This window comes from Polypterus senegalus, chromosome 1 (genome assembly GCF_016835505.1).
Source record: "Polypterus senegalus isolate Bchr_013 chromosome 1, ASM1683550v1, whole genome shotgun sequence".
NCBI lineage: Eukaryota > Metazoa > Chordata > Cladistia > Polypteriformes > Polypteridae > Polypterus > Polypterus senegalus.
The window spans coordinates 177235803-177251082 of record NC_053154.1 but is presented as its reverse complement, the minus strand read 5'-3'; the positions used below and the strand labels follow the sequence as shown (position 1 = coordinate 177251082).

At 35.6% G+C, this 15280-nt stretch overlaps 1 protein-coding gene across 5 annotated transcripts in view; it reads right to left on the bottom strand.

Moving 5' to 3' along the window:
• mrvi1 (murine retrovirus integration site 1 homolog) overlaps window positions 1-15052 on the bottom strand; it is a 186934-nt gene extending 171882 nt beyond the window's left edge. For 4 of the 5 annotated variants that reach the window (XM_039763543.1, XM_039763550.1, XM_039763566.1 and 1 more), the window contains exons 1-2: window positions 14978-15052; window positions 13342-13394 (exon numbers count right to left, since the gene is read on the bottom strand). In XM_039763543.1, coding sequence (XP_039619477.1) covers window positions 13342-13394; window positions 14978-15026 — 102 coding nt within the window. In that variant the 5' untranslated portion in view covers window positions 15027-15052. Of the gene's footprint in view, window positions 1-4633; window positions 4683-13341; window positions 13395-14977 lie in introns of those variants that run through there. The other variant, XM_039763573.1, reaches the window with a different exon arrangement.
• Between the last annotated feature and the right edge of the window lie 228 nt (window positions 15053-15280).

The window sequence follows — 15280 nt, the reverse complement described above, 5'->3', positions numbered from 1 at the left end:
AGAATTAGCTTTTATGGAGCCACCTCATGATAAGAGAAATATTCAATTATAGTTACAGCTGGTAAGTAAACCTGTTGCTAATACAGTTTCTCCAAAATTAATGCCACTTTGTAGCACCTACTGAAAAGGACAAGGGAGTTCATCTGGAATGCCAAAAACCTTAATGCATTTTAAATGATAAAAGATGTTATTACATGAGAACCAGGTATGGTGCTAGCCTGCCTCATGAAGAAACTAACCACGGCCTGGGTTAGGAAGAAACTATCTGCATTAGAAAGAAACTAATCACAATCTGGAGAAGTTGGAGTCACATGATTGCTAATTACTAAGAAGAAACTAATTTGTACTGAATATGGATTTGAGCTCACTGTGACAAACAATACAAGAGGTACACTCTGACTAGTGCAAACAGTCAAACAGGCGTTAGAGATACACTCACAAGCAGCCCCTTACTACATGGACTAGACCAGCTGTGGAAGAATAATTTTAGGATAACATAGCATTCATCTTAAAGAAATAGCTAAAGGCTTAATAAATGTCAGAAACCTGTTCAGGTACACCAGGAAACCAGATAAAGGTCAAGTGAGCAACAAACTGTACACTGAAATGTAAAGAACTGGTTTAGCAAAAATACTGAGATGGTCAAGTAAATAATGTACCAGAAGAAAGGTTGATGTAATATACAAAATGTACTGAAGGATGTCTAAGAGATGGCAAAGAAATCAGCAGATGTCCTATAAACGAGAATGGACAGTTGCTATATGCACAGAAATTTCAAGAGTGGTAGCTCATCGCAAAAGGTATAAGAATCAATGGCGTAGCTAGGGGTGGGCGGAGTGGGCGGTCTGCCCCGGGAGGCACATTTTGAGGGCGCCATTATTGGCCAAAAGGCTCAGTACAATTCGTGTATAAGCAGCAGGGTTTGGAAAAATATCAATCATGAATGAAAAAAATAAAATTCTTTGATTTTTACCCACAAATGCTTCAAAAATAATTTTCAGACTGTCCTTCTGTGACGGCATCAGATACAGCAGTTGAAATTTATGAGGTAATAACAAAAATAAACATAAACATTACACCGATAATAATTTCTCGGAAGATAAACAACTAATTTATAATTTCATTTCGTTATCAATCCGAACACGTCCCTGCTCTGCACAGAAAACATCCCCACCTATCACTTGTACACTACACTAATTCTGGTTTTCGCCGCGTAATTATATTAAACTAATAATCTGCACACGGCTTATTAGTGTGTCTATACTATATTCTTGGCTAGTTGATGCTTATAAATAATTATATGTGAAAAATTATTACTGTTTCTCTCTATATATGAATAAATCTATACAAAATGTATCTTAATTTTTCTCTATACGTCATTTTAATTTTCTAATTAAATACGTTAACATATTCAAATATGTTGAAAGGTGGCAAATTGAAACCCCGCCACGAGTGGCACAAATAACCAGAATATAATATAATAGACTTTTATTTTATATAAATCATTTGGGTGTAAATGAATGAACCACCTAGAGTAAAATGTATGCATTGATTGACACTGTATGTAAATTCATTAGTTTATAAAATGAACCTCAATTCTTTGTTTCTCTGACCATTCTGACCATGCTGTAACAGACTGCTTTTAAAGAATGCTCCCTCCAAGGCAGTTTGCTGAGGAGTAATTAAAAGATACAATGAGCAGCTTTTCCCCTGCCTGATAACTGATTTATCCTTAGGGGATGTTTCTTTAATAAGATGTTAAATTTCTACCACACAGCCCAGAATTATTCTTCATATATACAGTATATTCACACCTAAGCATACAATTTATACAGGCAGAAGATTGCACTTTTATAAATAAAGTTTCAAGTTTCCAAAATTTCATGCTTTTCTTATTTTGTATTGACAAAGAGAAATGTAGCATAACACATTTGACGTATGATCAATAATTAATGAAGTTCTGTTTGTGACACATTCATATCTTTGAAGTAATTATTTGCACAAGCAGCACAATAAGAAGACTGTAATATTATTATTAAGAGGTCAAATCTGGATTTATATTTCTAGCAGTTATTCCTTTAAATGATACACTGCATTCAGCTATTCACTACCTGAACGCACTTTTCTGTTTTATAAGCTGGGGTGTACCTGAGTAGTTTTACATTCAAGACAGCAACCAATCATGGATGACATGCCACTCCAGCATCCTATTTAAAAATTCATTTAAAAAATTCTACTCTGTTCTGCAAAATACACAGAGAAGAGCGGACCCAGATGACACTGCACCCAATAACTCCAAACAGTTAAAAGCCTTACGTACACTGTGTCCCCACAATTTATGCCCCATCCAAACACAGTTGCTAGCCTCTAGTGACATTCCACTCATTCCAGAATCCACAGATCTGCCACAACATATAAACTAAAGACTTAACAGATAAGATTGGAGGAAGAAATTAAGGTAATACTAGAAATGCCAGGAGAGTATTGAAATGGCTTGTTCCTTCACACCTTATATAATAAATATTTGGAACTGGTTTTAAGCCTAGTGCCACTGAGTACTGTTTCTTCATGTCTTCAACACCATATCAACTTGCCTGACTAACTGGATCGAATTAGCTGAGTGGTCCTTCTTATGCCGAATTGGAATATTGCCTAGGAGAGTCTTTAAAACTTAATAAAATCCCCCATAAACTGTGTTTTAGGGTGTAGGCCTCTCAGGATTGTCTGTAATTTGTTTTTCATTGTTAACAAATTATTTTTCACCATTGGAGGAGCAATTTCTTTTTCTGATGTATTGTAAAGCATCCATAATATTGACATGAAGCAGGCCAGGTCACACTATACTAAAATATTTAACACACACGAGATGAAAAATGAAAATCACTACTCTGCAAAACTATTTGCCATGGCACAAGGGAAAGTTAAATACATATTTCTATTGATGCTTATTACTGACACATTAAAACTTGTCTAAACATATAACTTAAGTTTTAGTTCAGTAATTTTACTAAAAATAACATCTGAAACACATATTTTGATCAAAGATGGCACTATTAGTATTCTTATGACACAGCAAAGATTTATATCCTTCCGTCAATTGAAATGAAGTAAGACTGTAGTGTAATAAACAACAATTCAGACAAGACTATTGTCACATGGTTAAAATGTAATTAGGAATATAGAAAAGTCTTTAAAATAAAATCAGTCAAAAGCGCCGTAAGTCAATGGCACTGTGGTTTTCTAAAATAAAGTCTTGTTTGCCTTTGAAGTAACAGCTGGCTGGTGACATATTAATACTGATACTGGGGAGACTTGTGTCCACAAAAGTATTCCTGCAATGAAAATAATGTTGTTGTTTAATTTTAATATTAACCCAGGTTCCACTTAACTCACTCACCCTTTCACATCCAATAAATCATCTAGATATTCGAGTCTGACATTATTACTGTATGTACATGATGAAACTGGCCTTGAGGTAAAAAACACCCACAGTTAACTGTTTCCCATCCACTATATAACGAAATGTCAGGATCAAAAATGGTCAGATTTTCTGTATGCACATGTGACTGATCATATTTAATAAAGGTTGGTACATGTTAAGAGAAAGTAATTTAAACCGTCTACAGTACATAGAGAAGAGGTTTATTCCTTGGGAAGTATCAGTGCCATAAATCAGATCTGAACTCAAATTATTTTTAGTACTTCCTGTGTCTGCTTCAAACACTTGGTCAATTAAGCTGGCGACCAAGGCCTTGTGGAACATTTATTTGTCCTGTTCTATTTTCAAGGCACTGTACATGTGCAATGCATGCGTGAGTCAGTTCCCTAGGGATAAAACATTTGAATGAGGCACAGAACATTTTCTCATTGAAGGGTGAAGGGGTTAGATGTGACTTAGAGCAATGGCTGTTTTTCATTGTGGTACTGTATTTTACCATGAGAACCTTTTGTGAAATCCAAAATACAGTTAAATAAAACATGAGGAGAATGCACTGTTTTTTTATTGAGTTGAAATAATTGACTGCCCAGCAGATGTTTAAAAATATTACTTAAATACTTAAAAGAATGAACTTGTAAGAATATCTGTTATTACTTAGTTATTTAACAAATGAAAGAAAAGTGTGCAAGTAATTAAAAACAGTAACTGTTCCCTCTAAAGCCATTGATAAACACATGTACAAATATTTTGATTGAGCACATGTGTTTACTGTGACTTCGATGACAATGGTCCCAGAATGATTTCTTAAAACAGTCAATGCAACTAAATTCACCCAGCACTGAATAATTTCAGTTATGTCTGGACCATGTTTAGCTATGTGTATATACATACACATACATATATTCACATACACACAAGCACACACATTTACTGTATATATGTGCATAATTTATAGATAACTAATATGATAAACATACAGTTTATAGTTTTGGTCTCTAGGTTATATGACGTTAGCAGTTTGGTATTCTGTAAACCTGCTCTTAAAAAGCAGTACAAGAGCCTGCAACATTCAATATGTTGCACATAAAACAATTGTCAAATATAATTACTATATTACTTGCACCACAATAAAAATAAAAGAAGATCCTGACCAAACGATAAGTCACAGCTTTACATAAACCACAGCTTGTTTACCTTAACAGCAGGAGAAGAGCCAGCTTCTAGCTTACAGCAGAAGACAGTTGATTCCCAGATCCCTTACATTTTGAGATTTCTACCTAAAGCTTAACAAATTCTTGTCTTTTTCCTTTTTGAAGCCAGCCTCTGTTTCACTCCCGGGAGCTTTTACCATTTAAGGTCATTGTTTCATCAGACTCTTTTTGGCTACGCAGAAGTTTTCTCCAGAAGCTTAAAAGACTAAACAGACTGATTGCTTCCACCAAAATGCTTTTCAGAAATTTCATTTCAGTTTAAAAGTGAATAAGCCATCCTTACAAGTATATGTTATATGTATAATAAGGTCTTTTTATTACCGATTCAAAATTTAATAACACAGAAAATATTGGTAATGGAAAGTAACTAATGATACTTAAAATAAACAGGACTTTGCATGATTGATTTAAGATAAAATATATATAGCTGCTGCAATCACTATTTATAGAACAGCCTTTGCATTGCTGCCAAATGATTTATTAGAGCAAGTTCCCACAGTTAAATGGAAGATTACAGTAATGTAGTAATTCATTTATTTCTTTATGCCTTTTCTTTAATTCATGTTTTGTTTGAAAAAATATATTTATATCTATATATGAGAGTAAAAAAATACTAAAAGTGATATAAAATATTGTGAAACATTTGTAGTCACCTGGCTTTCATTTAGGTCCTTGCCCCTGACAGTGTGTAGTTTGTATTTTCTTCATGGGCTTCCTTTCTCCATATTCTTCAGGCACTATGCTCAGTTATCATGGGTGTGTAAGTACTGGTTTTTCCAGTGATCAAAAATATTTTAGAAAATTGATGGATTCATAGATAATAGCAAATTTGCAATTAAACAGGTAAAGGTCACTAGCTTCAGATGAATCTGTTTGATTTCTGACTACTATATGTTCATATATCCATCTATCCAGTTTCTAACCCATATATTCCAGTCAGGGCTAGCAGTTCCAAGGCCTGTCCACTTGGCATCAGGGCAGAACTGGAAGATATTTAAACTCAGGATTTCGGAGGCAGCGCTGACCACTGTGTCACTGTGTAACCCTGCTGTTATACTGAATATACAACTTGCATTCTGCTCACACATTTATTGAAATAATTTATTAGTTCTCACTCGCCACCCTGAAAAAGCCTAAGCAAGATCAGAAGAATGGATGGAGGGGTGGAAGGATGGAAACATTAACCATTAAAAAAGCAACTCAGAGCTCTCCAAGTCTAATTCCCCAAAAAAGTGAAAGAAGCAGCATAAGATTTCTTCTGGTTTTTGACTGCTGCAATGTTTTTATAAGACATTAAAGACACAGTATCCCACGTTTATTTTCCTCTTGTATCTCTGAAATTTGATCCCTCTGCATTCTCTTCAAAAATAATGATTTTGTTTGATCTCATAACAAACAATGTTGACTAGAATGAATGTCTGTTTTAACTAAAATGTTTTAACTATATATTATGCACAGTCTCACATTGAAAATATAAGGTAAATACTGATGAATTACTATAAATATATGATGAGCTAATTACTGCCTTTAAATATTTTTGTTTTTGTTTAGAATAAAATGAAAAAGCCATAAATAGATAAATATCAAACTTAAATAGCTATTTGAAACTCACCATTCTAAATGTAATGTAAATGCAAAATACATTTTAGGTGGTAAAATCATAGAGCAGAGAATATATTTTAAATGGCTTTCTAAATGCAGATTATTTCATCACAAATTTAAGAGGAATCAAATGTGGCAGCAACATGAGCAAAACAAGAAACACCTCCAAATTGAACTTAGCAGTACCAGTTAGCAGGACCCCACATTCTGATAGCTGTTCAGGTTAACAGCACACACGTTTTAGAGAGTGGGAATGGGAGAAAACCAATCACTTTTCTTCCAAATTTTAGGAAGTAAAACATAAATAAAACAATGTATTGACATTCCTAGTTAGTGGGAACATTTTGAGTTCCAAAAGAGAGAGTTTTTTTTGGCAACATTAAAGTAAATATTGCGGTCCATGTTGGTGATTGATCTACATGCGTATGTGTAACATTGAAACAGAAGCCATCCAGGGGTGAGGAATCTTCCAAAAGTCATAGGCCAAGTGGGGATGGGGATAATACAGCACACAGTGAATTATAATAGGAAACAACTTTCTTTTTATTCAGAATGCTTGTGAGGGATGGAAAGGACTCTGTTTAATGAAGTTTGCCAAGGCGTTACATATTAACTTGGGTTTACAGTTTGTGTATTTTATGTTTCCTTGTTGTTTTTGCTAAATGTGATTTGTAATTTTCCATGTAATTTTGTGATTACTGTTGGTTTGGTTTACTATTTTCCATTTGTATATTGTCATTTTAAATGTGATTTTGTAAGTTCTATAGGTCATACCTCAGGAGGTATTGGCCTCTGGCTATTTATGGCCACAGAAGAGGAAGCTCAGGCAGTGGTTCATTGAAGTTGTTTGGAGTCAATTGTGAGTATTGCTTGACTGGTGGATTTATGTGGTTTTCCTGGTTTTTAACTTTTTTTTTCTGCTCTGCCTTTAAGTTTATTGCTTATGGAATGTGTTTTTGGACTTGTTTGCATTGGATTGCCTTTTAGACAGCTCCCTTTCTGCTCTTTTGAGCACATGTGTTATATTTTAAATTTTTGTAATGAATATGATCATTCAATGGTCCATCACAGAATATATTTGTATATATATCGGAAGAGCAAGCAGAATGTGGTACTGTGAGGCAAAAATGACAGTCAACTCAGCCTGCGTTAAAACATCTGTAAAGAACTTACTAAATTTCAGCCTGGGTGAACTCATATTGCTAAACTGGCCTATGGTGTGTGTGTGTGTGGGTGTGATTGCCTTCATACTGCAATGGCCTAGTGCCGGTCAGGGTATTGTTCCTGCTTTGTGTTCCTCTGATGATTACTGGCTCCACCTGTACCACAACTCTGCCCTGGATAAGTGGAATGGATGCCTATAATATCTGTTCAGTTCTTGTCAGTTGATTACATGCTATATGCAGTGCTTGAAGTGGAAACAAATAATTGCTTGTACACTTGTTTTTTGTAGGCTGCCTGCTCAATGCTCTCTCTCTCTCACTGAAGCACATACATGCATTCCAGGAGCAGCAAGCATTATCTTTGTGAAATAAAGAATAAAAAGCTTCTGCATGGTAAAAATATAAGCGATCACATGACTTTTTCAGTTATTATTGTTTAGTTGACTGTACAATAGGCGGTTGGCAATGACTTTTGGAGATGAATCCATTTCCATGGCCCTGAACAAGGACACTCTACCATGGGGTGTAGGTGAACTAAGCAAAGTGAGGTGCACAGTTGGTCTCCTTTTAAAATGGCTAAATTTCACAACAATGGTTTGCTCTTTGCTTTTTTGCCTTTTAGAAACAACATGGATAAATTGTTTTGTAATATGTGTGTGATCTCAAGATGGCATCAATATTCGACAACGTTTTTGTCTTGAAAAATGGACGCATTCTGTATGTTTTAAGGTTTTCATCACACTGGGACTCCAGTACCCTGGATTGTTTAAAATTTATAAAAAAAAGCTTCACCTTAGAATGCAATTTCAAGTGAAAAACTAATATATGAAGAAAAAAAATAAAATACCAAACTTATCCTTTAAGGTTAAATTACCAAAGCCAGTAGTTATTGTTGCTGTTGTTTGTGTTGTTTCACCAGAGTTAATAGCTCCAGTATTTACTGCTTTTTATTCTGTGCCCTCATTCCACTTTTCACTGCCAACCCCTATGAGCCTCTAGTTCCAGTCTGCAGTGCTGCACAGTCTAAGCTATATGTTCCAGTTTGTGCTGGTTACCAGTATAAGCCAACAATTTAAATATTTGCTGCTATCTTACTTGACTAATTCCAGTCTACACTGTTGTCCAGGTTCAGTTCCCATATCCAGTCCATGCTACTCTCAAGTGAAGCTGCTAACTCCAGTCTATGCCACTGTCTAGGTCAAGTCACCAATCCTCATCTATGCTGCTTTCCACTAGTCTTCATCGCTGCCTGATCTTGTGGACAGGGTAGAGATGCCTGAGGGTTCTACTGAGCTTAAATATGAACAACGTAGAGATGAATACCAAAAGGACTGGACAAGAAAATCATCAGAGGAAAGCAAGATCTAAACCAGAAAAAGCACAGACAACAAAACATCTTAGAATGAAAGGGCAAAAGAGATATGGGACATCAAGAACAAAGCAGTGGTCAAAACAGAAGTAAAACCTAACGATGACCTCTCTGAAGCTAACCTACACTACTTTTATTCAATGAGGGATACTGAACATGTGATTATAAGAATACAAAGACAATTTTGGCATGCAAAATGATATTAAGACAAATCACAGTTTAAATGAATCTAAAACCTCAAAGAAATGGTAGACATGAATCACAACCTCACAATGAGCAGATAATTACACATTACATGCAAACAATTGATTCAGGACATTAAACAAAATTCCAAACCATAACAGCAAGTTCAGTAAACTAAACACTACTACATATAAAGTATAAATAATTATAATACTGAATGCCAAAACATCATGACATATGCACACAGAAGTATACATACAAATATCCACAGAATATTTATACTGAAACATTTTATAAACTATCAAGTCAAAACAGTGTGGGGAACAGCCCAGACACAGACAGGCAGACACCGATGTTTTATCACCCAACACACGTTTATTCATACTTATTTACAGTGAACACACACACAACCCAGTACCCAGTACCAATCACCCCTCAAGTCCAGGCCTCACACAATGCCTTTTCTCGCTTGCTGACCACCTCCACTCCTCTCCTCCGAGCTTATTCCTCTTCCACCCGACTCCAGCCACAGAACAGAGAGAGACGGCCCCTTTTATAATCACCCAGATGTGTTCCAGGTGTCTCCCGATAATCTTTTGCTGGCACTCTCCAGTGTGGCGGAAGTACCGGCTGCACACCCAGAAGCACTCCAGGTGTCCCTGGTCTTCTTCCCCCCAGCACTTCCGGGTGTGGCGAAAGTGCTGAGGGCCAGGGCTCCTCAGGCATTGGGGCGGTGACCATGGGACACAATAGGGTTGAGCTTCCAAGCTCCGTTCCCATGGTCCCCAAAGCCACCAGGGCGGTCGCCCCCTCGTGGTCTAGAGGAGGCACAATTCAGTCCAAACTTCCAGATGTCTAAGGGTATCCAATCACTCTGCCCATCATAAGCTCTTTGCAATACACCCCAGCAGAGGTAAATGACAAATAATATAAAATATTATAAACATGACATTTGGACTTTTATTGCTGACGGCACACACCAAGGTTCTAGAATTTTTGAGAATGCATGCATCTTGCGATCACAGCGTGCACACTTAATTATATTAATAATAGGATAAGGAGAGCCATTTTGTTCATGGTCTGGTTTATACTGTGCTAAGCTTGAATGGTATGGTGAGTATCTTATGGGGACCGATTTTGTTGGTTCCATGAGAAGAAGAGAATGAGGGCTTCACTGTCTTCAGGTTTCTCAGTTTTTGCTCTAGAGTAGAGGAAGAAATCTTGGAAGACCAGCTGTGCACCCCACAATTGACTCTGCCTCTTCTGCCTTCAGCAGCTAAAAGAAGGCCGAGACAAGACATCAGAGTTGGTTTATAGACCAGTGCCCTGGAGGATACTACAGTTATACCATTAAAGTGTTTCAACAAGTTTTACCTTGTTATTTTTTTGCCAACATTAACTTTTCAACTTTATGTAAATGATGATTTAATCTGGAACCTCAACACTTATGTTTCAGCTTTGATTGCTTTTACAACTGTATTTAATTGATTTTATATTATAAATTCCTTAAAATCTGTTTATAATGAATCTGGTTTTGAAAAACTCACTAATAAGTTCTATACATGTTTGGAATTATTACACTTGTTTTTCTGAATGTACATGATTTTGCTTTTTGCTTACATGTAGTTGTCACCACTTCCAATTATTTCTACACGGTGAAGGCCATAGTGTTTACTGCTGCTACAACCGTTGTGAGTCATGTGACACTTTATGACGTCATGCTCTACCTATATAGGAATGCTTACTTCAACTATCATTTCTGGATGTGTTATAGTTTTGATATTTTTTTCTATTTGTCTTTTTCAATTTTCTGACTTCTGCCTGTTTTTTTAACCCAAGATTTCACCAGCTCCATGTTGTTATTTTCTTTCCCTGGTCATTTTCACATTACTTCACCTCTGAACACCTCTACCTTTGAAGAATGTCCATAACAGTACTTCATTTAACTATGACTCAAAATGTAATGAACAGACATCTGCAGAATATCTTTCTTAAGAAGTGCATGACCTTTGGGGCATCAGACATCACTGATGACTTTCTTTGTCACTCACATGATACCCAAAACTGATATCCTAATATGTATTAACACATACTCGTGGATTAAGTCACTTTTCTCCAGTGACTCCATTTTGCAGACATATTTTAAGGGTATTATTGATTCTGAGGTGAACAGGCATTGATGTATTGGTGATTTTTCTTTGCAATGTTCCATCTAGGGCTGATTATTGCCTTGCTGCCATTAATTCCAGGATATGTTTACTGTGGCCCTAAGCAATAAAGAGCAGATGCAAAAAATCAATGGATTGCTAGCATACTGCTTAAAAATGCTAATATTTTAGAATGACAGTCAAAGGAAAAGTATCTGATAAAAACAGTTTGTCTATAACTAACAGTGCTGCTTTGAACATGGACATCTAAGATGTGAGAACTTCTTAAGTCAAAACTGAGAGGCTGCAAGTGAATGTATGTCAAAGTTTGTGTGCATACACTAAATTATTTATAAAGGTAATATGTGTTACGGAAGAGTTTAAACACACTTACATTTTTCCCTTTTAAGTCAAAGATAGCCAAGCCAAGCACTACAGACTCTGTTAAAATGCAGATTGAAAATGATAACATTTTTATGACATTTAATGTTCAGCCAAAAAGCTTAACTTGTTCTTACTTTCGAATAGCAAAATATAATAATGTTCTGGAGTTGGCATTTCATTGAATAACTTAATAGCAGAACATTTTTACCAGACCATTAGAAAAGAATAAATTATATGAGGTTAGGACATTTAGCTTAAGTCAGTTTATGAATGGAATGTTGAAAATAAAAGTTTGACTAAATGGTTGTCAGGAGCTCAATTGATAAAAGATGATTACTAAGTCTACAATACAGTGAGTTACAAAAAAGAAGAATAGGTGCAGAAAATGTGGTAATGAAAATCAGGCACAACAGACACATGTGGTATTTGTAGCACAGCTCAATTTGAGTGATAGTGGCACCACCTCAGAATATTAATGAACTAAGACAAAACAGCTATACAGTTTTTTGTGTACTTAGACTTTTTGTTAATTATCACTTAAATGGGAGAGTAAATGGAAGAACTCTCTGTTTAAGTGGTAAGTTCTTTTTTTGGTATATCCATCCATCCATTATCCAACCTGCTATATCCTAACTACAGGGTCACGGGGGTCTGCTGGAGCCAATCCCAGCCAACACAGGGCGCAAGGCAGGAAACAAACCCCGAGGAGGGCGCTTTTTGGTATATATTAACGTGTTTACAGTTTAAAATGGAATTCAGTACACCAGGAACTGTAATGCAGTGTGCCACTGTTCTGTACTGTAACTGAAGAAAACATGTTATATCAAATATTATTATTCAGGCTTCTAACTTACAAGTTTCCTTTGGTGATTTAATAAAAAACTTTAGGCACAATTTACCTAAAACTAGTTTTCCCTAAAAAAATTTGACATAAGAGCTCTGCCAATACTATTGTCCATAAAACACTGTTATATGCATAAAATTTTCAAACTGCTGGTCATAATTCTTATTTTAAATCTCGATCTTACCCTAGAAAACAAAGCTGCTGTCATGATTTTTAACATGCATTTCTTGAATTCACATTTCCATTACAAGATGAAACGAATTGGGGACAATTCTGGTAGCACCAGCACAAGCCTGGAACCCACCCTGGAATTTCTTCACATGATGCTGTCATGAGCAAGCTTGTATATAAAAGAAATGTGGCCAGAGGTAGAAAAAGATCTTCCTCAGTATATATACTATACTATACTATACTATACTATACTATACTATACTATACTATACTACCCGTTCAGTGATGGTTTCCAGCTTGTGCCCAAAGTTGCTAGTTTCGGCACCAGCACCCCACTACCCTTAAAAATGTCACTGAATTGGAAAATGGATGAAAAGATTGATTTTCTTTCAGGCAACCGTGCTGCTAACTAGAAACAATACTTGTTTTATAGTCAAAAAAGTAACCAAATTATAGGAAGACTAATAAGATTAGCACTTCAACATGCCTAATTACTGTGAGTAAGAAAGTAAACCATGCTGCTAAAAAATAAGAACATCTGTATAATTTTATGTTAATAAAAATCTGATTCAGATTTCATCACTGGTACAATGTACCCAAATACATGAACATGAACTGCTGTTTCAAACTTCAAACATTTCAGATAATGGGTAACATATCACTACTAGCAAACAGTATTGGTAATAAAATCATGCAGACTGTAAAATGTAAAGCATTTCAATTAGGAAGCCAAGGAACAACAGAATTAACTCTACTACCCCTCATCATATGTAATGTACACAGGTCTAAGTCAAATGCAGGGCTGTTACAGCAGTCTGATACTCTTACCTTGATAATATCCTTTCTTTGTTCTGGTGTGATCCTTCGTATGTGCAGTTTGTCTGTTTAAATAAAGGAAATGTACAGATACAAAGACATTTACATATTTCCAGAGATATGAAAATAACAGCAGCTTTATCAGGAGAGCGCCATGTAGCGCCTCCATCAAGTGACGCACTGAATGAAGGTAAGTGCAGTAATGTGGCAGACAACATTAGCCATCTGCATCCATCTCAGCACTTTCACAGGATTTGCAGATTACTACTTTTCATATCTAAGGGCAACAATAACCAGGCAACCAATTTGCATCAAGATTTTATCCTTAGCCTAGCAACAAACAGTTCCTCTCTTTGTAATGAAGATAGATATCTGTCAGATAAGGGCGCCTTGGTTTAACATGCATTTGATCCCCTAACAGACAACTGTTGAATAGGGTAATGATTTTACCTTTATGACCATGACCACAACTAGATATTTATGCTAATTGTATTTAGGAGAATAAAAAGATACATGAATATATTAAAAAAGTACAAATCAATAAACAGTATGCAGGAATGTTACAGAGACTATAAATAATTGTCTGTTATGGGGACATGAATAGTAATTGAAAGAGATAGTGGGGAAGAATTCCTGTTACTCTAGATAAAGAGTAATTGTACATGTTCTGCTTTGATAAGTAATAAAAAGACATTTTTTGTGAAATTCTCAAATGTTCTAATATAAGTTAAACAGAAGCATATATTGTATCTGTTAACCTAAGTTTCTATCCACTGTTTTTCATAACCATTACCCAATTCTCCATTCCTTTTACAAACTTGCTTTAACCTTTTCCACAGCCATGACAGACTCTCTTTCTGGACAGAAGGCCAGTGCATCTTAGCAAGTACACAAACATGCCTCTTCAACCACCAATGCTAAAGCAATTAAAATCATAATGTGACCTGACAGGATGTCATTGGACTGTGGGAAAAAGGAGCCCTTGAAGAAAGTGCATGAACAAAGAAAGTCTAAAAATAATATTCTAGTCTCGATTCAGGCCTGAGACCTGAAACCATATGTAATGAGGCAGTAGTACTGCTGTACATCAAACTGCCCTTTAAAGTTATCATGAAAGGGTTCAAAGGAGGGTAAACAATCAATATTTCAGATCTTTGAAAGAGACAATGATAACTAGCTTCCCATTATTATTAAAAAGTGAAAATATCTTGCAGGGAATAGCAACTGGTGAGTAAGTTACATACATTTTAATTTTTTCATTCCTTTAGTTAATCTCTGGCCAGCGCTATCTAACCACTCTTGATCAAACTCACAATAGCTTAGAATATTTTATTGTAAATATTAAAATTGGCAAATCTTTTGAATTTATAAGCATAATTCTTTACAGTAATTTATAAGGATGCTTTAATTTAGCTCAATTTTTTTGTTTATAAAGTTTATAAATAACATTTTTCCTTGATGAGTACTACAGCTTAATCAGGCTTTGTTTAAACTATGACAGTAAACTGTTGAAAAGAGAACGATACATACTGTACCTTAACAAAAAAAAAAGAGCTCTAGCCCTAATGGATAACACAGATGTCTCTCTTTGTCTGTATGCCCAGTGTTCCCATCCAACATATATGATTTCCAGAGAAGATCCAGTTACCGTTTACATCCTCGAGGGAGCCTTCATGGGCTGCAGAAAAACATTTCATGCAAGCAAAAGATGAGGACTTCTGTCTGTCTTCTTTTTCTTCTGTACCAGTGATGTTAACATGGAGAGATGACTCAGAGTCTGTAAACTAAAGAAAATATGTACCACTGAGTTAAATAACATTATGTAATAACACTTTGTGACAGACTGAATTTGCAATTCAGTACATCTGTGGTGTGAAGACAACTGGTGTTTGTGCAGGTATTTTTGAGTGTTAGTTAGAACTTTGAAAATAAATTGCAACTAAACACTAAT